Raw genomic sequence first — 23,597 nt, forward strand, 5'->3', positions numbered from 1 at the left:
TGTTTCTTATGGGCAACTACGCTTCACTATACAAACTTTTTAATTTACGAACAATGCTCAAGAACCAAATAAGTTTGTAAATCGAGGTTTCACTGGACTATATTATAGGAGGGAGATAATTTGTAAATATATTTGAAATATTTTTAAATTTGACCATTAAATGTCCTATTCTTCAATTATACCGTACTCTGCATTTGCCAAATAAACTCCCTCACCCACTATATGAGGAAATGTTTTTCATCACTTCAATTTAGCCTACCATCCATCCATCTATTTTCTACCGCTTGTGCCTACCATTGGTTAAAACATATATTTCATGCTGGTGCTGATAAAATCACATGCCAAGAGAGTGACGTTGCACTCAAAACGAACATGTTCAGAGGTGTCTATTCCCAGCACCACAAGACCCAGATTCTACCAAAAATAACTGTGCCTCTCAGTAGCCTGCGCCTACACTTCCTGTCACTCAAAGCAAAACACCTTCAGGATTAATGTGTGCAGGAGAGCCTGCTGAAGATTAAAAAAAGACTTTTGCATATATTGACCAAAATGTTATTTTTGCATATTGTCGTCAAACCATTATTGACTTGTTTATACTTTAATAGCTCAAGTGATCTGCCTGCGTGTGGGCGAGAATTACACAAGGGCCACTGATCAATTATTTATTGAGTAGTAAAAGCGTTGCAGTTGCTAATAATTAACAGAAATCAGTGAGAGGCAGCGACCAATCATCGATCGCTCTCTGTAGGCACACTACCTCAACCTTACTCCACAGCCGTGTGTTTTACTTATTGCTTAGATGTTTGAGCACCCGCAAAGTTAGTCGTCTACCTAGTAAGACATCTGACATTGGTAATTAATTGGATTATATTCGTAGAAAGGGCCATTCGCAAGCCTGCATGAAAGCCTTTTTCTTCCTGTCATTCACACACCAGATGCAGCTGTGACAAAGAGGGGCACTTAAAAAGAGTGTCTCAAAGGTTGGGCAAGTTGGCAAACAATAGAGGAGGAGTTCACTGCAAATTTTAAGATAACGCTGATCAATGGAGTCATCACGCCGCCAAGGTGAAATATGATCTCTATTTTAATTTTGTCTACATAGAGCCGTCATCTCTCTCTCTATATATATATACCCAGGGTCGTCTTGTACTGCGGTTAATGCGTTAAGGAATTAGACTATTATGCAAAACAAACTTTTCTTACCTTTTGGTACCTTTTTTTGTGTATTTGGGATCCCCATAACCTGGACCCCCTGATGCCTTATTTTAAACCCACAGTCACATATCTTGGATTTAAGTTCGACAAAGATTTTAAAGCAGGTTAACTCTGTTGTACGATCTAGTTTTTATCATCAAAGACTTTTAGCAAAAATTAAATCAGTTTTATCTTTTAACGACTTTGAGCGGGTAATCCATGCTTTTATTTCATCGCGTTTGGACTACTGCAACTCCCTCTACCTTGGAATGAACCAGGCCTCAATTGCTCAAATACAGTTAGTCCAAAATGCTGCTGCTCGCCTTTTAACTGGCACTAAAAAACATGAACACATTACCCCCATTTTAGCATCTCTTCACTGGCTCCCAGTTCATTTTAGAATTCATTTTTAAATATTGTTGTTTGTTTTTAAAATCTCTTAAATGATTAGCGCCACAATATATGTCAGACCTCTTAAAAATGTACACCCCCACAGGGTCTCTGAAGTCAGCTGATCAGTTTCTTCTTGTCGTCCCAAAAACCCGTTTAAAATCCAGAGGTGATCGTGCATTTTCTGCTGTGGCTCCAAAACTTTGGAACAATATCCCTCTTGCTATTCGGACGGCTCCCTCTTTAATGACTTTTAAATCACGTCTTAAAACATATTTTTACTCTTTGGCTTTTAAACCGGCATGAGAGTTGTGTGATTTTAGTCTATTTTATTTTCTCTAATGTATTTTATGTATTTACTCTTTTATAGTTAAATGTTTTATAATACTGACTCTTCTAGTATGTATGTCTTAACTTATGTGCAGCACTTTGTGAAACTTCTATTGTTTTTTTAAATGTGCTATACAAATAAAGTGGATTGGATTGGATAACTCCAGAAAATTAGAATTCAAACCATGGAGGAGTGGCGGATTTATTTAAAAAATGCTTTTGCCTCTTTCCAAACGTGACATTTGGAATTTGAGACAATTGTGATGTATTTTGCATTTGTTACGTCAGCAGATATCTTCATATGTAGTAGAGGTTTACCTGAAGAGATTTGCGCGAGTCAGCTATTTTTATCCACTTGTAGTCCATAATTTCCTTATTTTACTCTATCCTCTTGTTGTGGGGCCAGACTGGCTCGTAAATGCACATGCATGCTAAAATCCTCCGCTGTTGCCATTTTTAATAAAAAGTAGCGCATAGTTCAAATTTATATGCGCCAGTATACTCGAGATGATAGCGCTCAAAACTACAACAAGGCTGAAAGGGTTGAGAAGCAGTCGAAAGAGGCTTAGTTAAAGAGGACTTCAGCACGTAAATAAGACATGCAAATGCTCTAAATTTCCAGCATCTTGTAAGAAGTCTCCCAAGAAGAAATCTACCTGCAAAGGGGAAGCACAAGCTCTTTGTTTTCCTCCTCTTTTTTTACTGTAGGTGTCCCAAAATTTATGTCTACATATTTGAATATTTCAAAGGTCCGTATTTGTGTGAGCACACACGTTCTGCACAATATTAACCCTCATTGACGCATGTCTAGGTCTGTTTTTCCGCGCATATCAGCTTTGATGTGAGAGATCTTGACAGCTCAAGGCTCCAAATCATGCCAATAAACACAGTGAAATGAGCCTTAAATGCAGAGATGTTTCTGAGCGGTATTAGTTTTTAATTCAATGCCAGGGGCAGCCCAGGAGAAAGGAGTGTGGAGAAGGGGACTGCTTTGATCGCCTGTATCTCCAAAGCTTTGCTCAGCTCCAAGACCCTCTCTTGAGCTGTAGCGAGTGCTTTACCGTGGGCAAATAACACTTCACCATGACATGAAAAAGGAGAAAATAAATACAGCAAGGCTTAAAAAGCTTCAAATGAGAATGTATTTGCTAGCTTTTATGTTCCCTGCAGAATACAGCAAGTGTTTTATGAGCATATGTGTCTGTAAGATAATGAGAATGTGGGCGTTTTGTCACAGATTTTCCCAAATGAGCACTTTCCTGTCTCGATCTGATAATTTTTGCAAGGGCCTCTCCAGTGGCTACAACATTCTGAATATTAGAAAAGGGCAAAATATTAGAATAACTTTCAGTGTGACAAAGTACAGTTGTACACTACTGGAAACTACAACATCATAAACATACAATAAACAGAATTCCATCAATTTGTGCCCCCTGTTAAATCGGGCAAATAGGAATAATCCATTCCAGGGTAGACTTTTATTCATCCCCCAATGGGGAAATTATGTGGTTGCAGTGCAGATTTTACATACAGAAAAGTGTAAAACGTAATAAAAACAATGAAAAAGTTTAATAATAAAAATGCTAAATGTTTCAGTAACATTTTAGCATTCGTAATGGCACAAAAAGTGCAAAAATAAGTCAATCACTGGTAAAAGCACAATGCAAAACCAAGAACACAAAACACAGCAGATACAGGACTATTTTTGTAACGTTGGTAAATAGCAAACTGCTTAGCCAGCAATATTACCACTGATGAGTTCATTGTAAACACCAGTACAAGTGTTACACGCAAACGTTTGAGTAGCAACGTTTTAAAGCACATGCAGAGGTAGATAAAGATGCTGGATGCTTACCACTCATTGTACTTCAAATGCAGCTACTGCCATCTTAAGTTCATAAAAAGAGGTTCCCTACAGCCACAGCCCGTAATGACAATGATTTTTGATCTGGCGCCTTTAGAAACCCTGGCATTTATTTGCTTTTTAGACCACACTCCTGACTTTGGTTAATTGAATACAGTATTTACGGTATATACGGTGCCACGGATGGCCGCCATGGTGCTGTACTCTTTCGTTGTTGGTGTGTTTTTCTTTGTTTCTTGCATTGAACAGAGAGAGCACAGGCTACCAAGTCAAATTCCAACAATGTGGGTTAAGCTCAGGGGTTGTTGGGGTTTGTGTAGCTTTTCGAGGTGCCTGTGATTAAGGGCTATATGAATAAACTTTGATCGATTGATTGATGAGTGTGTTAAACATAGTTGATCAAAATACTTTTTTTCCTGATTCTGATATTATTATATGTCTTATAATTTTAACCGATTACTGTAGTTGAATTTTACTTGTTCCGAAACTGGATGCTCCACTTGCACACACCCATTTTGTTGTGGTGATGACATCAGTGAGTGGGTGAAAGACACTATGCTTGTAATAATGTGGCTGTGTTGATTTAGCATAGTGGCGCTGAAATGAGCTCTGCTTTATCATTTGTCAACATGATCTGAGTTGACCTATCCTAAACCAACAACAGCTCAGTGGGGGTTTTTTTATGTCACAATACATTAGATGGCTTTCTGGAAGTTTATTTACCATTTTATTATGTATTATATACACTGCATTCAAAATCCAAGTGCAATATGATGTTTCTCCTTCCAGGTGCGCTGCACTTGTTGTAGCATCAAAAATACTAAAGTCGATGGGATAATTTGTGGGGCTTCCTAAACTCAAAGTGCGCATCTTGGTGCGCACTGACAGACTTACGTTGGGTGAGAATGCCGGAATCTGTGAAGTTGCAAACATTTTTCACTTCAGCAGATGGGAGAATAGGGCTAAAAGTGTCCAAAAAGACCAGAAAAAAATTGCTAGATATGTCATTTGTTGAGGGGTGGGAATACTCGCTAAATATAGCGACAAAGTCGTTAAGTTGGCAACGCTGATGTCAGAGTTGTAACGACAAGCTGCATTCACAGACAGTTCTATTATAATGTGTTTATGAGTGCAGGCGAACATGTAGCAGTGGTGGTAAACGAGCTATTGGGCAGGATTTCCAATTCAGTCCATGAGGCTGCTTCACATTTCAAGGTTGTTTTTTTTTGCTCAATACAGCCCAGCTGAAGAGCTCAGTTTTGGCTCTGGAGACACAGAGAAGAAAAGCCTCATTATCCTGAGCAATGTGACCAAAAACCCGCTGGCATTTAAGGTGAGCGCATGCTACTTGCAGATTATTCATACTCGAAAGTATTGACTTATTTTACGCCACATAGCCGCATTCACAACAAGTGTTAGCTCTAATGGAGGTTCCTCTACATGACAGGTCCGTACCACGGCACCTGAGAAGTACAGAGTGAAGCCCAGCAGTAGCACTTGTGAACCCGGCGGCTCGATCGATATAGTGGTCTCCTTGCATGGAGGTACTTGTTTTAGTTCACTGGACATGATCAAATCCGTTGTGTTTCTAAAGTGGCTGACATTTACGTTCCCTGAACACGGGTTCTGCTTAAGTGAGGACACCTATTCCATACTCCCTTGCTACGTCAAGGCCGCATTAAACCGTAGTGTTGTTTTGAAAGACAGGCCTCCAGTGGCCTACAGTTTGCGCTAAAAGCTTTCATTTACTGCAGGTTCTCAGGCGTCCCCCCAGGATCGGTTCTTGGTGATGGCTGCTGAGATGGATAATGTAGGATCCCAAGAACTGGCTCAGTTTTGGAAAGAAGTACCAAAAGCTAGGATTATGGAGCACAGGTACAATTACAGTTTGTAGTGACACCGCTACAGTGGACTTCTTGGTGGTTTCATGAGAAAGTCTTTCTCCTTGCAGGTTACGCTGCCATGTGCTGGAGAGTGTTAAACCAGCATCAAGCTCTCTGAAGGGCGGTGTGGCTGACACTGGAAACAGCCAGGACGTAAACACAGCGGTAATTTTGAAACACGTATCTTGTGTTAAATTGCAGTTGTTCTTTTTGGACACAACATTAGGTACACCAGTAAGGGACCCTATGCATGCTCTGGAAATGCAATTAATATGTCCGTGTCACACTGTCATCATTAAAAATCATAACATCATACAAGTACAAATAGAAGCATCTCTTACTAGTAAAACATATAAACAATAACAATTCAAGTTATTACTTTTAGATGCTCACTGAACTCCCAATAAATGCAAATGTTTCGCAATAAGACTTTTGAGTCATACTGTCCTAACATTTTGTGACTTGCAGTAGATGTTGCATTCCTATTACAAATAGGTCTCAGTATGATGCAAACTCTACCCACAATAATGATCTTATTAAAAAGGCAGAATATTTCATACAGATCTTTTATTGGGTCTCATTAGATTGTGCATGTATACTTAATGTTGTTGACGATGATATGGACATTGTATTTTCATTGCGTGTTCCAAAGATAGCCCCCAATCCCCAGATTACCACTTAGTAAGTGAATGCCTCTTTTGTTTGAGGGAGCTACAAGTTTTCTTACCACCATTTTATTTTCATTTACTCTTTAGCGTAGTAGCCTGTGGACAAGCGAGGCGGCGTGACTGACTCCTTCTTCTCCAAATTACTTTCTAAATGTCTCTCTAATTGATTTTAGGGATCAATATCAGGACAGACTGGAAGCCTAATAAACTCATTAAAATGGAGTTACATAGTTGTTGCTTGTTTGTTTACACACAAACTGACCACTCCAGTCCAGGTTGCCTTGTTTTTTTCACTCTTTATGCTACACTAAATGCTTATCAGCTTTTCTAATTAACATCAGGGTTTCCCCTTAAATGTATTTGAATGTGGTGCGCCGCCACGGTGTTTTTATTACCACCGCTCCTTGAAAATAAGAGATTTTTTTTAACTTGAAAACAAATTAAAGTAATATAATATATTGTAGCCCCCAGAAGAAATCACACAAAGTCAGATGCTATTTTTTACTTTTATGATCTTATGATAACAAAAGGTCACAATTCCGACAGGTTTTATCTCCCGTGCAAACATTTTCGTCTTGTGAGTCCGCGCTTCCCTGGACACACAACACTTCCTCATTCTCCGCCAATCACATTTCATGCACGGACGTTGTATTTGCAAACATGTGAAAAGCTGACATCAAATCCAAACCACACGAACATTAAACATTAAAATTAGCTGGTCCTTACAGTATAAACTGATATATATAGCCTATTATTTGCGCACTATTGACACGTGATGTACCGAAAACTTGATCACCGAAAACCGCGCTACTGAAACTGGATGTAAACAAAACGCACACCATTGTCTGGAGCATTGTCAGCATGTCTGCAATGTGGGTGTAATTATTATATATATTGCAAATATGCCCATAGAAAGCCATCTACAAAATGTGCAAATATTAAGACGACAGTGGCAGCTTTTAAAAAGAGAAAGTTCAACTAGAGCAACAGCGCCAAGCAAGTGTGACGTCATGCTCGCTGCAGCACTCTTCTTTCTTCTTTCGTCACTGCTTTAGAAGTAATGCTAGAAGGAATAAGTACATTACTTTAACAACAACAAAACAATGTTTAATTTTCCTGAAAGAACTCTCCTGAAGGAATCAATAAAGTACTATCTATCTAAGTTAAATGGAAGTCATGTGCAAATGCGCTTCAGACATGTTTTGTATAACTTCTTAGCTGTCACACAAGCGTAAAGAGAAGGCATAATAGGTGCAAACACTGTACCTTAACTTTTATAAAAAGTAACAAAGTGTATGGGGAGGCTGCAGTTTCATCAATTTGTAGAAGTGTTGGAAAAAAGACACAAAGAGCGAAAGTTAGAAGGTAATCCTTTGTAGAACTTAAGCTACATTGAGGTCTTTCAGGAAATTGCCTGGTGGAGGTTCCAAGTTTAGGTGTATAATTTTCCACAATTCTAACCTTAGGTGTGGTAGACTTTAGAGTTTCTGCTGTGTTCTTCTTTGTTCTTCATGTGCCTTAACCCTCCATCCTTCCCAGAGCTAACAGTAACTCCAGGTTTTCCTAAATTCAATAATTTGGTTTGTCTCGCCAGCTCATGCGATTGATGGTCAGCAACTCCAGGCTGGAGCAAAACGTCAACACGTGTCTGTGGATCCAGAAGGTTCTCGTTGGCTTGGTCGTCGGTCTGGTCGTGCTAAACCTGTTCTGCATTCATTTGCTGACTACGTCACAGCAGCCATCTTGACCTGACGCCCTTTGAAGAAGAAGAAGCAGCCAACTGAGGGCACATTTGCCCCTCCCTCTTTCTCTCTGTTGCCATGGTGAGAGGAGTTATCGCCAAATTGAGGGGTATGACACTTTTAATGACCTCACAGCATTTTTTTATGCTGATTATTATTATAACAAAATTGTATTTATTGCAAAATAACATGTAGGAAAAGTTTATTTTTGTGATCACATTGTACAATATTTTATATGACATTCTACCGCAGATATTATAATAAACTCTTGTCAGGAAAACTCATTTTGTTCAGGCGCTCTTAAAGAAGCACATTCAGCCGCATGTGTCTAATTGAAAACACGGCCATGTTGGAGCCAAAGCTCTCCACTTGGAGAGCGAAGAACCACTGGAGATCTCTGTGTCTCCATTTCTTTTAATTAGCCAGCGCCGGCCCACTGAATATACACAAGCAATTTGTAGTGAGTGCGAGAACACGGTGCGCATCCCCCCTCCTTGTGGCTTATTGACAATCCACAATATCTATAACAAGATCCGAGCAATCAGGACATGAGGAGCTATCACAATTTGGTTTATTAACATGTACCGCAGTGTTGTGCTGCCCAAATGCGCTCCAGTGGTGATTGCAATGATTCAGGCAATAATGAGCAAACTAATGCCGTGTTGATTACACGGTTGTTTGGGGGACCTGCGTTGTCTAACCTACTTTAGTTTCAACTCTTCAGATGCTTCTTTTGTTGCACGCAATTCTGGAAACTTTTCTGGACGTAAAACCTGCATGAGTTGCGTTTTAGACCATTTGGGTTGTACAGTGCACCCGGAAAGTATTCACAGTGCTTCACATCTTCCACATTTTGTTTTGTTAAAGCCTTATTCCAAAATGCAATAACTAAATGTTTGTCTTTAAAATTCTACAAACCCCCATAATGACTATGTGAAAGTGTTTTTTGTTTTTTTAATTAGAAAATGTAGAAATTATCACATGTACATAAATATTCACAGCCTTTGCTCAAAACTTTGTTGATGCATCTTTGGCAGCAATTACAGCCTCGAGTCTTTTTGAATATGATGCCACAAGCTTGGCACACCTATCTTTGGCACCTCTCAAGCTCCATCAGGTTGGATGGGAAGCGTTGGTTTTCATCCAGAATGTCTCTCTACATTGCTGCATTCATCTTTCCCTCTATCCTGACTAATCTCACAGTTCCTGCTGATAAAAAAAACATTTCCCCACCATGCTTCACTGTAGGGTTGGTATTGGCCTGGTGATGAGCGGTGCCTGCTTTCCTCCAAACATGATGCCTGGCATTCACGCCACAGAGTTCAATCTTTGTCTCATCAGACCAGAACATTTTGTGTCTCATTGTGCGAGAGTCATGCAGGTGCATTTTGGCAAACATTTTACTAAGAAATGTCTTCCGTCTGGCCACGACACCATACATGCCTGATTGGTGGATTGCTGCAGAGATGGTTGTCCTGCTGGAAGGTTCTGCTGTAGCTCTGACAGAGTGACCCAAAGAGTTCTTGGTCACCTCCCTGACTAGACTAAGATGAATGCAGCATTGTAGAGAGACATCCTGGATGAAAACCAATGCTTGCCATCCAATCTGATGGAGCTTGAGAGGTGCTGCAAAGAGGAATGGGTGAAACTGCCCAAAGATAGGTGTGCCAAGCTTGTGGTATCATATAAAGACCTGAGGCTGTAATTGCTGCCAAAGGTGTATCAACAAAAGAGCAAAAGCTGTGAATACTTATGTACATGTGAATTGTTTGTAGTTTTTCTAGTTTTATTACATTTGCAAGATAAAAAAAATATGTATATTGTCATTATGAGGTATTATGGGGTCTGTACAATTTTGAGGACAAACATGAATTTATTTCATTTTAAAATAAGGCTGTACCATAACAAAATGTGGAAAAAGTGAAGCGCTGTAAATACTTTCCAGATGCACTGTACATATATTGGTCTTTACCTAGGAACAAGTATATCCTGTATGTACAAAACTGACTGCAGTGCTATTATTTCCCAGACGCATTTATCACCGCGTAATTGTTCCAACAACGCTAATTCCACATTGTTTCATTCTCCTGGCAGCTTTAGGAGTCACAAGCTTCTCAATTACATTGATTTTACATCACATCAAAACATGCTTCAACGTTAGGTTAACCTCCAGCCCTCATGCAGTCTGTGAACACATACTCATTTAGGGCAAATTGGGAAGGAGTGAATCAATATAAAATGAATGAGCTCTGCATTATAGAAGGGTGCGGTGGAGCAAATGAAATGCTTTTGAAGGTAGAAAAACTTTCTAGAAAAATATATTCCAATTTAGTAAGAATCATTAACTTCTTTTGACCCAAAAAAGGTAGCGTGACAAGTGAAAAAGTTAGCTTTTCTGTTCCCCAAAGCACAATACCCTTGTCCCGTGCTGTTATTTCAGTACAGGACAAGGGTCACTAAAAAAACTCAAGAGCCATAATAGTAGAACTGGTATTTATCCGCTTTTGCTGCTTATACAGAATAGCGACCTGAAAAAGGCAGGAAAAAAATATGGCTTTTACAGGCAACGTGAAAACCCATAGTATTAGCCTTGGGGTTCCACACGGCACTCTACCTAGTCCCTTACTGTTTTGCTGTTACTATTTTTTTCATTAGTGGTGTCACTCAAAGCCGTAATCGTATAGCTCAGAAGTCCCCAACTTTTTTTGCATCACAGACCGGTTTAATGTAGGCATTATTTTCAGGGAGCAGCTCTCCAATTGTGCCCAATAAATACAGCAAAAATAAGTACATGAACAATGCAAACTAACTATAACGCTGAATTAGTAGGAGTCCTGGGCTTGTTTCTTTGCAATGAGATCCCCATCAACCTGCTGGGGACTGCAGATGGAAATCAGCCTTTGGCTACAATCTGTCACATTTATATTTTATATGTTCATTAATGTGCATTGTATCGTGTCACAAAGTTATAACAAATACAACAAATGGCAAGTTCCTATGAGGAGTTTTATTGTAGATCTATAAACAAGCTTATTGGTGTGTCTAGTGGGACAGGCGAACGTTTGGTCAGAGAAAATGCAGTCGTTTATAAATGATTTAATGTTTCTCTGCGGCCCGGTAGCAAATGCGTTACGGACCGGTATCGGTCCCCGGACCGGTAGTTGGGGACCACTGGTATAGCTGACATTGTTTCTATGTAACCCAGTTCAGTGGAATATTTTAGCTTTGTGCTTTTTCCACACTGTGACACAGCAACAAGACACAATATACTGTGTCTCTGACATTGCTAAAGAACAGAAACATGGAAAAATGACAGCTTTTAAACACCAGTGTAAAAGTGGCTCAAGAGAGCTGTTTCTAATAGTTTGGCGATACGTGATAAAAAAAAAACAACTGTCGCTAATTGTGCGGCCATTATGTGTAATCATTGAAGACAATCTATTAAAATATATTTAAACACATATCATATTTTTATCAGAAAATACAGTTTAGAGATACTCATTAAAATGTTTCTTGATTACAATTTGAGGTGCGTTGGTCACCTTCCTAATTAAGCTCTATGAGGTCAGATTTTGACGTACATGACTTTTATCTCTGGTTGTTAAGTTAGTCTGTTAAATAAAAGGTGATTCTGACTGAATATGTTTAGATATTTTAGGGATGTCCACGCTATTGAGGGTATTGACAACTCATGAGGGTGTTGACAGCTCATGAATACAACATTTTTGTCTGTTAGGACCGACGTTGACTTTCATCAAACTTCCCTGCTTTGACTTTGACTCTAAAACACACTTCTCATCCTCAGTTCTGCTCTTGAGAATCAAGTTGGTCCACAGAGGATCCTCTCGGTTCAAACAGCATCATTTATTATGTTAGCACTCCCTCTGTTGGCCAACTGTGGCGTGACAGGTGGAGAAGGTAGATTTTGAGTTCTGTGGGGAGGTGAAGGTCATAAATCCTAACCAGCCTTTGCTTGCCTAAAGTCCTCCTGACGTGCAGGCGGCACAGCTGCATCAGCGGGGGCACCCCTAAGGGTGGGCGGATCCATGACAAAGATAAGGTTACGAGCCAGCATGAGACTTCATGGGGTGACTTTATAAGGAGTACCTCCACTTTGTCTGAGCAGCCTCTCTACCACACTATTTGGGGGTGCCAGGTCCAGAGGTTGTTTGCCCTCCAGGTTCCGTAGGGAGGCGTCTGCCCCGTGGTTGAGCAGGACGGAGACCATCTCTGGACTGGACAGACGAGCCGCGATATGTAGGGGTGAGTCACCTAAATCATGACTGTTTGCACTAGCACCTGGAATGAAGCCAGACCACACTGTTAGGTACCCCTGTACAATGTTATCCACTGCCAGAGCTGTACAAAGATGATAATGCTCACTTTTATTGAGGCATTCATTTAACAAAATGTTGATTATTGTGGTTTTTAAGTCGTTATAAATTGCACTGCATCACCCTGACAGCTGTGACTAATATGTTGGTATGTTAGCTGAGCTAATGAAGCAAGATAGGTGAGGTGTGGGCCAAATGTTATGTTACTATATATTTGTTACTTATTTGTAAAGTTTTTTTTTCATTTATTTGTGTCCTTTAATTCATCCGGTTTTAAATTGTTTTACATAATGTATATATTTTTTCAATAAACATGTCTAAAGTGAATACAGTAGTACCTCAACTTACAATTGGTTCTATGACCTCTTAACTCAAATCACTTGTCTTGAATCAGCATTGTTAAAAATAATTTAATTATTATTTAATTTAATTGGTGCTAAGCACCACCATATCTAACATGCCATGCATTAAAAAAGAAAAAAATACTTTGATATAATAAATATTGTTTGAAAAACAGTACTATAGAATGTACTACACAAATCTACAGTAGTTTTGTAAAATAACGTTTGTTGTAATGTTATTGTCTTGTTTCGCTGTTCTTTAGCAAAGGTATTTGCTTTGGCGTTCCCCAAGGTACCATCCCGAGTCCCTTTTTGTTTCTGTCTTATTTTAGTAAAAACGCAGTACATAAATAAAAATAAAAAGATAAACCAAAAACATTTATGACATTTAGTTTTTCTTGCGGTAATTTGACTATTTTTTGCAATATTACAACTCGATTTTCACAATATGGTGGCTTTATTTTAAGTAACATTCAAGTAGATTTAGTGAAATAAATTTTTCCCACATAACATTACAATTTTTTTCTTAGAATTACAACTTTCTCACAAAGGGAGGACTTATTTTCCTGCAATATTGGAACCCGATTGCCTCTGTATTATTTTATATAATAATTATGAATATTATATACAATACATACATAATAAAAAATATTTATAGTTGTACCTTTTTATTTTACAATATTAAATGTCTATTTTTTCATTGGAAAATTATAAGTGTATCTAATTAATTTATTTTTAGAATATGTGAGAGACATTACAATATATGCTAGAGGCCCATGTGGCAGTTTTTGGACGCCTCTGCTTTTTGTGAATATTTATTAGTAAAAGAAGGGTTCTTACCAAGTTGAAGCAGTTTCTTAATAGTAGTCAGCTGCTGATTGGAGCACGCTACATGGAGAGGAGCGCCTGATTGGTCGATGGTATGATCCAGGTCAGCGCCATGCTCTGCAAGGGACTCGATACATTCCGGGTAACCTAAAATCAGCACGACAAGGTACTTAACATTATGGCGCCCTCTATATGGTTAAAAAGTTTAAATATTAGCCATGTGCAGGAATGTGACCTCTGACCTTTGGCTGCAGCCATGTGCATTGGGGAGCTGGCTGGGTTGCTCCCCAATGTGCTCGCTCCATGTTGAAGGAGCAGCGATACACAAGTCACATGACCTCGGGTGCATGCTTCCGACAGCGCCGTTTGTCCGTTTAACGTCACGTTGTTGACCTGTCAAGTTTGTTTTTATATTTACAATACAGTCACTCATGGTGTGTGTGTGTGTGTGTGTGGGGGGGGGGGTTAATGAGTGATGGATTAGCCAAGGATGTGTGCGTGTTCCATATGTGGGGTTAATTGCTTACTAACACAACACAACATGACACCGTAATGAATGACAATATCTCACTGACATCAGCACCATTTTGCAGCAGAAGCTTAGCGCAGGCTGCATGGCCCTGCATACATGCTCCGTGGAGGGCGGAGACGTGGTCCAGCGTGCTCAGGTTCACACATGCACCCTGTGAACGACACACAACATGAAGCATACATAAGAAGCGAACACTCAAAATACACAGATAATATTACTTTGTATTGACAATAATCATGCATACACTCAGCAAGCTGCAGTATTTTACTCATGTCTGGCAATATTAGGATTTCATTCTGGTAATATTTCGATAAAATTACAGTAAATTAACATTGCAATTTCCCCCCTTACATATATATAATTTTATTCTTGTAATATTAGTTTTAGCTTGTAAACTAAAACGGTCATCTTAAAAAAACAACTTTTTACTTAATATTTTCTTGCAATATTACAACTTCCACGTAATATTACAGCTTTATGTTGAGTGAAATTAGTACTTTGTCTCATAATAAGTCCTATTGCATTATTACGACTTTATTACAGTAAAATAAAATTATAATAAAATTAAAATACAAAATATATAACTTTTCTTTCAATCAAATATTCGTGTAAAATAGTAGACTAATTCTATGATCTGGTTTTACAAAAATATTATACACTAATATAGACTTCCTTGTTAAATGTTTTTTTCTTCCAAATTACAACGTTTTTCTTGCAGTATTATAGCTTTTTATCATATTATAATTTTACCCTCATAAAATGGAAACTTGTTTTACATGAAATTACAACTTTTTTCTTTTTGACCCCATTCTTATGTTGTTTGAAGTCAACAAAGTTTTTCTTTTCATGTCATAATATAGTCACATTCACACATTTAATTTGCCTTTTTACACCCATACAACTATGGCTTTTTATTACAGTTAAAATAATTTTGAAACATATAATGGTTTTTTGCAATAATGTGGTTAAACTTGTGATTTTCTTACAGAAAATTGTTTTTTTTGGCCGCATTTTTTTAACTCTTATAATTAAATGGTTTGATTCTTGCCTAAGCATTTATTTTTTTACATACAATTATAAATTATTGTTGGAATATTTCAACCTTTTTGTAGTTCACAAATTTAGACTGTATACATGCACTTTTTTTTACGTAATAAGACATAAACTTTTAAGTGCAATATTCCAAATTTGATCTTAAAATATGCTTTGTTTGTAGTCATACACCATTACAGAACTAAGTCAGTATATTTGTTTAGAGTTATTCTGTTATTGGTTTCTGCTTTATGCAACCTACAGCTGTAGTGTAGATTAGTTGTTGACCTTTAATAGCCTCAGGGACGTCTGAGTTGTCTATAGTGCTGAATGCGTGCATGGGATGGTTGGTCATATGACGACGTTTACACAAAGTGTTAGTTACCTGAGCAATGAGCCTCTGCAGGTTAAGGACGCGTCCATTAAATGCAGCATCATGAATTGGAGACCAGTCTGCTTCAACGTCTGTGTGAATAATAAGCAACCATTCAAATAATTTTTGTCGGAAAATATGTAGCGTGTGTGTGTCACTCACCACTCATCAGAGGATTGGAGAAGAAAACAGCCGCTCCACTTTGACTGCCCCTCTGTGTTTCTTCACGTCTTCCTGACATACTTCGCTAAACTTGTTTTTCTGCTCGTTTTACGTCTCTCCTGGATTCTGCAGTGTCAAAGAGATAACATGCCTGAAATACATCTGGTCTTCATTTTGTTCTCTCTTTGTGTGTTTGTGGCAGCTCGCTCAGCGCTGTGATGTCATATCCTCCTCAGAGCAGCTATTTGCCCTCCAGGAAACAGGCGGCCTCAAAGCTGTGGGTGTGTCTCAGCCAATGGAGGTGCCACAAACAACGGAGGCCTGCTGACCAGGTCCAATTCTTTTTACTTTGACATTTGACACCGAGATGTGTCTGTAAGGCTGTAGGGGTCTTTTTTTTTAACAGCTCAAAGAGTCATAACAGCAGAGTAAACACTACGGTTTACACTCTCACTCATCTTTAAATAAACGTATGGTGTATTGTTTAAATAAAGCAACAATTTTAACGTTAATTTCTATACTAATTTATTTGTGTTTTACCATTTTACAGTGATTGGGTTATGTAGTTTTTACAAAGGACTATTGAGTTGAGTTTGAGTTTATTTCGAACATGCAAGCATACAACATGATGCATCACAATTTCCAGTTTCTTTTTTCAACATGTTCGAAAAGGAGTAGGAAGAAGCAGAGCCTACCCCTTTTCTTTTATATAACAGTTGGTAAAACATTTGTTCACTTCCTATTCTCAATTTATTCACAATATACTCCATAGGTGATCACAATAAAAATAAATAAATAATAATTGGTGAAGTAAGTTATATTTCATATGATGAGATGAGTAAGATTATTTTGAGAATGAATGAATGGATGGATGAAATAATTTCATCCACACTGGATAAAAAAAGAATAAAAACACGGAAACTCAAACTTGAAAAAAAAAATCATCACAGTATTAATTTAATTGTAATTCTGTTGAAATGTTCCACAAATAAATTTGTCATTTTATGAGAATTAAGTTGAAATATTTTGTGAGGCTATCGGAATCAAGTTGAAACATAACAATAATACATTTGTAATTTTGTTGGATTCAAGGTAAAATATTTAAAAAATACATTGATAATTTTGCAACAAATGCATTTGTAACTTTATTGGAATTAAGGTGAAAAATAACAAGAATAAACTAAAAATGTTACAAGCGATAAGTTGAAATTTACAAAAATAAATTTGAGGTCCAAGAATATTGAAATAATTGAAGGTAATTCTGAAATACAGGTAAATTTCATGACCACTAATGAACATTTGTCTGTAAAGACAATAAAACAACAGGGGTTCTGGTATGGAGCCTTGGGGAACGCCACCGTTAACAATCAATAAATCCAGCTCTGGGGGGAAAAAAACATTAAAAAAAATAAAATGTCAGCTGCCTTTAGGTTCCAGGTCCTTGCAACTCCATAATATGCAATACAAATGCAAAATATATATATATATATATATTCGTTTAAGTCATCTGTGATGATGCCTCCGTCGTCAGCTTGCTGTATTCTGTCGTATTTCAAGTAGATGGAGCTCTTTATCATAATAAGTGAGGAAAGCGAGACAGGGGGCAAAGTGTTCCAAACAATCCAAGCATCAAATCAACAGAGCTTAGCTAATATAAACACAGACTGGAGTTCACTATTGCTCGTATCAAGGGCTGGTCACATGACAGTGAGACTCACGGGCTGCACACATGACCCATTGTCCACAAATGTCAATGTATTTATACTCAATTATAGACATTCTACTTATATTTAAACCCAAAAATGCATTAAATTACATCGTCAGGTCAAGACTGAGTCCATGTTGGTTTATTATAATGATAAATTATATTTACATTTTTTATATCTGCGATGAGGTGGCGACTTGTCCAGTGTGTACCCCGCCTTCCGCCCGATTGTAGCTGAGATAGGCACCAGCGCCCCCCGCGACCCCGAAGGGAATAAGCGGTAGAAAATGGATGGATGGATATCTTATTGAATCAGTTCTGCAACTGTAGGTGGAGCCATGGAGCAAAAAAAAAAAAAAAAAAAAACAGATCAATGAAAATACAATACAAGTATTGTTTACAGTATGTTTTAAGTGCTGTAATTCTGTAACTGTTACCTTTTATTTGTTGAACTTTTTAAATATTGGTTTGATAATAGAAATAATAGTAATAATAAAAGTCCATTCAATAAATTGTAAAGGTCATTAATATAGAAATGAATAATGGGATATTTAAGTAGTAGGTTCAATATGATTATATTTCACAAGTTCAACATATTATGCACAATATCATATATATGTTCTTTAGCATTTTAATTGTATTTTAAAAATAATTTATTTAAATATTATTACACAAAGAAAATGAACTAAATGTCAAATACGTCAAAAGATAAATAATCATGTCACAAAATAAATAAATTGTTTTCATAGTTTTTATATATTTATTATTTTACAAATACTATACTAGAGTACTATAATGACTACAACTCATGATAATCATATTAACAATAATAATTTGTACGTAAAAATGTTAATTAAATGTTCATGAAAGAACAAAAATAGTTTAGATATTTCAAATGTATTATTTTTGAATTAATATAAAACATTCACAGTTTAATATACTATTTTGTATTGTAATATAATATTATATTAATATAATATGTATCATGTATAATGAAATGCTAAAAACATGGCAACCTCGGGTTGCAAACAGCCGGTTTAACAGTTAATTCAAATGTAATTAAATTACATTATTGTAATGTTTTATGTGCTCGATGAGCTTCAAGAGGTAGTCACCTGAAATGATTTTCACTTCACAGGTGTGCTTGAAGCTCATCGAGAGAATGCCAAGAGTGTACAAAGCCGTAATCGGAGCAAAGGGTGGCTATTTTGAAGAAACTAGAATATAAAACATGTTTTCAGTTATTTCACCTTTTTTGTGAAGTACATAACTCCACATGTGTTCATTCATAGTTTTGATGCCTTCAGTGACAATCTACAATGTAAATAGTCATGAAAATAAAGAAAATGAATGAGAAGGTGTGTCCAAACGTTTGGCCTGTACTGTATATATATATAAACATCTATAAAAAAATGTTTTACAAAAAAAAACGTAAATACTGATAAATACATGCTAGTATTAATTAATTATGCGTTAATATTATTTTGTTGAACACTACTATGTATGGACTTTATCTTAAAACAGCACTTTCTCTTTAAACTCCACAGTAAACTTTCGCTTTACAGATGCCATGTCTGTGCGTGTACTAGTGGGGGAAATTGTTTTTTTCTATGACAGGAAATAAGAAGAGATTTTCGATGGTGCTGTGTTTGTTCAAATGCAAGATTAATTGTGGGCATGGTGTCTACTTAAGGAAATCTCCTCATTATACAGTCTGTTAGAATTGTGACTGACGGCACCTAACCTTCAATTAGTCTGGTTCAAAAAATTTAAATAAAAATGAAATTAGATATTGATCATGAAGAACCAAATTAGTTTAGATATTTCTAATTATATTATTATTTTTATATCAATATAAAGAATGTCATTAATTTAATACATTATTTGACATGTTAATGTTCTATATAAGTGGATTATTATGTTTGGATTTCTAGAGTTTTATTTTAATAATTGTTTAAATGATACATTTGCATTTTGAAAATATGTAAATACAATGAAATAAAATAAAACATTCATTTGAATAAATAATAGCAATTATGACCTTTTTTTCTTCTTTTTTTTAAATAAATGTGTATCTAAGCCTTGCCATCATGATCTTCGTAAATAAATATTTTTGATCCCGCCTTTGTATTAGATTGTGGTGTACCTAATATTGTGTCCAGTGCATGGGCCACATACAGTAGATGGAAAGGTCAAGTCGTTACAATACGCCACAGGTCCAGCACAGTACTATTGTCGTGCAGCAGCAGATTAAATAGAAGCACATGATGGCACCATGTGATTTCTCTGAGAATTTGGCTAAGCACGCTCACTTATTTCCTCCTCCCTTTTCTTCCCCCTCTTTTCTTTCTTGTGTTCAGAGCGAGCGGCCTGGCTGCGTGTGTGGCGTGTACAGACCATCATGGCGTCCCCTCGGCTGGAGACGTTCTGCTGCTCGAACCGGGATCCGGCGACCGAGCTGGTTGTGACTTTCCAGCCGGTTCTGTTCGGAGCGCTGACGGTGGGCAGCGCGGTCCTGAGCCTGGTCTTCACCGTCCTCCAGATCCTGCCCAAGAAGAAAGGCTACAGGAGACTGGGACAGTACCCTCTGCCCAGACCTGCATCCTCGTCACGGATACTCTTCATCATCAGCCTGTGTGATATTATGGGATGTACAGGTAGGGCTTACGTGCTTTTACGATGCAATTTAGTTTTTTTTTTGTTTTGTTTTTACTACTTTTGGAGAATGGTATGAACCGGACACTACATTAGGTACACCTGCAAAATCTAATACAAAGGCTGGATGATACATTTTTTTCTTTGCTTCATTTTAGCGGTATTATTTTAAGAATATGGATAAACTACTGCCTTATCATACTGGAAGATGTTCTTAATAGTTTGTCTCATCGACATTACAAACACTGCAATACCAGTGACAATATATGATCTTTCTTACTTGTAACACATTTATTTAATGTAATAATGTAATTATGCATGTTATTTTTTTACAAAACAGTACAATATTTTGGGCGAAGGCACACTGATGACATGACAAATATCTAATTTGAATTTAAATGTCTTCCATAATATTGAATCTGATGTATTTTTCATGTAGCGGCTAAAACAAAAGTACTAGGCGTCTATAATCCACGATCAATAATTGATTACAATATTATAAATGATACCATCACACGTGTCATAATACAGCCTCTTGTGGTATTTTAAAGGGGAACTCCGCTTTTTTTTTGGAATTTTGCCTATCGTTCACAATCATTATGAGAGTCAAGAAGACAAAAGGGTTTTTTGTTTTCTTTGTAGCCTCACATGTAAAAATCGGCTAGCAATACAGCTAATGGGAGCAATCCATTTTAAATCACTTTAAAAATGCATTCAAAAACCATATAATATAATATAATAGTGTAATAATATATATAGTATAATAACCAAACTGTAGGGATATTGTTATTGTAAGCGCGAACACTGCAGAACTCTTTTTCTAGCGTAGTAACACATCGGCATGCTACAGTATTAGCCCTAAAAGCTAACTACGGCAAGAGGTAAGCTAGCTTCTACATTAACACAAAACGCGTTTGAGTTTGTAACGCACAACACAATGGGATGAGACACCAATTTGGACTGACTAAAAAACATGAACAATCATATTACAGTATCTGTAAAGTATTATTTCATGTTTTGTTTATACACAGCGTATGTACTGTAGTTTTTTATCAATAAGCATGACGTGCTGCGTGTATCGGGATCAATATTATCGTGAGTTTCTCGATGGCCAATTGTGTGTTTGGTCCAACTGGCGGGGAACCTTTTTTCAGGTTTATTTTGGGTAAGCACTCCATTTATGTTGGCATAGCTTGGCTTCCAAGTTCCACATTTACAGCGTCGAGTCATGCCAACCACACTCTCTCAGCTTACGTCTGCTCCAACCTTTCACCTGGGGACGGCGTGGCGAAGTTGGGAGAGTGGCCGTGCCAGCAATTTGAGGGATCCTGGTTCAATCCCCACCTTCTACCATCCTAGTCACGTCCGTTGGATCCTTGAGCAAGACACTTCACCCTTGCTCTTGATGGGCCTGGTTAGCGCCGTGCATGGCAGCTCCCGCCATCTGTGTGTTAATGTGTGTGTGTGAATGGGTGAATGTGTAAATAGTGTCAAAGCGCTATACAAGTACAACCCATTTACCATTTACCTTCTCTTCGTTCTCGCTTCTATAACCAGCAGTTCATCCTCTGTACATTCAGCTTCAAAAAGATAAGGTTGTGAATCCTCATTTGTCCTAAAATAGTTGTCTTTGTTGTCTGTTACCATTTCTGCCATGATTACAACACACTCGTGTTTGTTTACGGAAGTAGGAACACAGATTTGTTGCCAGAAGTCGGAAGAGCGCTGCTATGGAAACGGAAATAAATGTGCTTAGGAAATAAGTTCCAGTAATGCTTAAAATGACGAAATTATGGTAAATATTGAACATACTACATATTTTTATGATTGTGTCTGTTACTACATTATATATATAGATATATATTAGACATGCAGTGTGTATATAAAATGTTAATGGAATGCTTTGAAGGCTACAATGGTTTTTTTCATCTTTAAAATCCTAAAAAAGGACATGTGCGTTCTTGCCTCTCATAATGATCAAAAAGTGCAATTCCCCTTTAAACTCCACTGTAATTTTCAGCTTTACAGATGCCGTGCCTGATTAGAATTTTTCAGATATTTAATATACAGTACATATTACTACAAATCCTATTACCGCTTCTGTCTTAGCAGTTTTTGGACACTAATTGGGTGTGTTTGACACATATAGAAGAATTCAACCAGCTGCACGTTCTCTTTAAATTACGCCAGCTTTACAGATACCACGTCTGCTCTGCAGTAATTGTGTTGAGGTAAAGGAGCCACAAATGGTGGTGTCCCAATATTACATCCCCCTGGTGGTACCACCTGTTTTTTTTTTCTTTTGAGTAGAAATGTATTAAAGTTGTGGTGTTAATTTATTTAAGAGGTTGCCAGACCTCACAATTGGATGCGGCACATTGTCACAGTAAATGTAATTGTAGCCCCCCTAGTGGCACCTCTTGTTGTTTTTCATTGTGGGCATTTATCATATGTTATTTTTCTAGTAATGAAAATGGGTTGGGTTGTACTTGTATAGCGCTTTTCTACCTTCAAGGTACTCAAAGCGCTTTGACACTACTTCCACATTTACCCATTCACACACACATTCACACACTGATGGAGGGAGCTGCCATGCAAGGCGCTACCAGCACCCATCAGGAGCAAGGGTGAAGTGTCTTGCTCAGGACACAACGGACTTGACGAGGTTAGTACTAGGTGGGGATTGAACAAGCGACCCTCGGGTCGCGCACGGCCACTCTTCCACTGCGCCACGCCGTCCCGATGAACATTAAAGGATCGGTTTGCAACTTGCTCAAAGTTAAAAAAATTTAAACAAAAAATAAAACAAGAACACCACGGGCTAGCTTATGCTATCATTGGTGGTTGAACAGAACATATATATTTTTAAAGTGTTTTTTTAAGCTAAGTTAAGTTTTATTAGCTAACACACAAAGCTAATGTGCATGGAGTTGTGTTGGAGTGTAGTTATGTCATTACTGACTAAAAGCTGTAAGAGGGCGGACTATAATGATTACAACACATTGGGAAGTTAGCGCCCCTTTGACTGTTAAGTTTTTTTAGTTTTTTTTTACAAATAATTTTTAAAATTATATATGTATTATAAATATAAAAATAAATATTTATGAAATATAAATAAATGCATACAAATATACATCAATGCATATTAATAATAATATGTATAATAATAATAAGAATAATCCATAAATGTGAATGCATATGAAAAAGTGCAATATATTTATCTGTACAGTAATCTATTTATTTATATCTGCACCTTATTGTTATTTTATCCTGCACTACAATGAGGTAATGCAGCAAAATGTTGTTCTTATCTGTATTGTAAAGTTCAAATTTGAATGACAATAAAAGGAAGTCTAAGTCTTAAAAATATAAATAAATACATGTTAGTGCTAAACATTAATATTTTGTTGAACACTACTCTGTATGAAGCGACTGGGATGAGAATCAGCACCTCCAAGGTTCTCGCCCGGAAAAGGGTGGAGTGCCATCTCCGGGTTGGGGAGGAGATCTTGTCCCAAGTGGAGGAGTTCAAGTACCTCGGAGTCTTGTTCACGAGTGAGGGAA

At 37.3% G+C, this 23,597-nt stretch overlaps 3 protein-coding genes across 3 annotated transcripts in view; 2 read left to right on the plus strand and 1 right to left on the minus strand.

Annotated features, from left to right (window-relative positions):
- Positions 1–8,368, plus strand: part of mospd2 (motile sperm domain containing 2) — a 22,734-nt gene extending 14,366 nt beyond the window's left edge. Inside the window, exons 11-15 of the mRNA XM_061971198.2 lie at positions 5,018–5,111; positions 5,226–5,322; positions 5,533–5,653; positions 5,730–5,826; positions 7,924–8,368. Coding sequence (XP_061827182.1) covers positions 5,018–5,111; positions 5,226–5,322; positions 5,533–5,653; positions 5,730–5,826; positions 7,924–8,076 — 562 coding nt within the window. The 3' untranslated portion in view covers positions 8,077–8,368. The remainder of the gene's footprint in view (positions 1–5,017; positions 5,112–5,225; positions 5,323–5,532; positions 5,654–5,729; positions 5,827–7,923) is intronic.
- A 3,548-nt stretch (positions 8,369–11,916) lies between these two features.
- On the minus strand, positions 11,917–15,904 carry LOC133613564 (ankyrin repeat and SOCS box protein 9-like). Its single transcript, XM_061971195.2, has 7 exons — positions 15,674–15,904; positions 15,524–15,603; positions 14,150–14,257; positions 13,817–13,967; positions 13,587–13,721; positions 12,179–12,370; positions 11,917–12,099 (listed from the first exon to the last, which is right to left on the minus strand). The coding sequence occupies exons 1-7, from the start codon at positions 15,750–15,752 to the stop codon at positions 11,939–11,941; spliced, it is 906 nt and encodes a 301-aa protein (XP_061827179.1). The 5' UTR covers positions 15,753–15,904; the 3' UTR covers positions 11,917–11,938.
- The window catches only part of gpr143 (G protein-coupled receptor 143), a 30,106-nt gene continuing 22,200 nt past the window's right edge, over positions 15,692–23,597 (plus strand). The window contains exons 1-2 of the mRNA XM_061971194.2: positions 15,692–16,005; positions 19,739–20,035. Coding sequence (XP_061827178.1) covers positions 19,780–20,035 — 256 coding nt within the window. The 5' untranslated portion in view covers positions 15,692–16,005; positions 19,739–19,779. The remainder of the gene's footprint in view (positions 16,006–19,738; positions 20,036–23,597) is intronic.

Source organism: Nerophis lumbriciformis, linkage group LG13 (assembly GCF_033978685.3).
Source record: "Nerophis lumbriciformis linkage group LG13, RoL_Nlum_v2.1, whole genome shotgun sequence".
NCBI lineage: Eukaryota > Metazoa > Chordata > Actinopteri > Syngnathiformes > Syngnathidae > Nerophis > Nerophis lumbriciformis.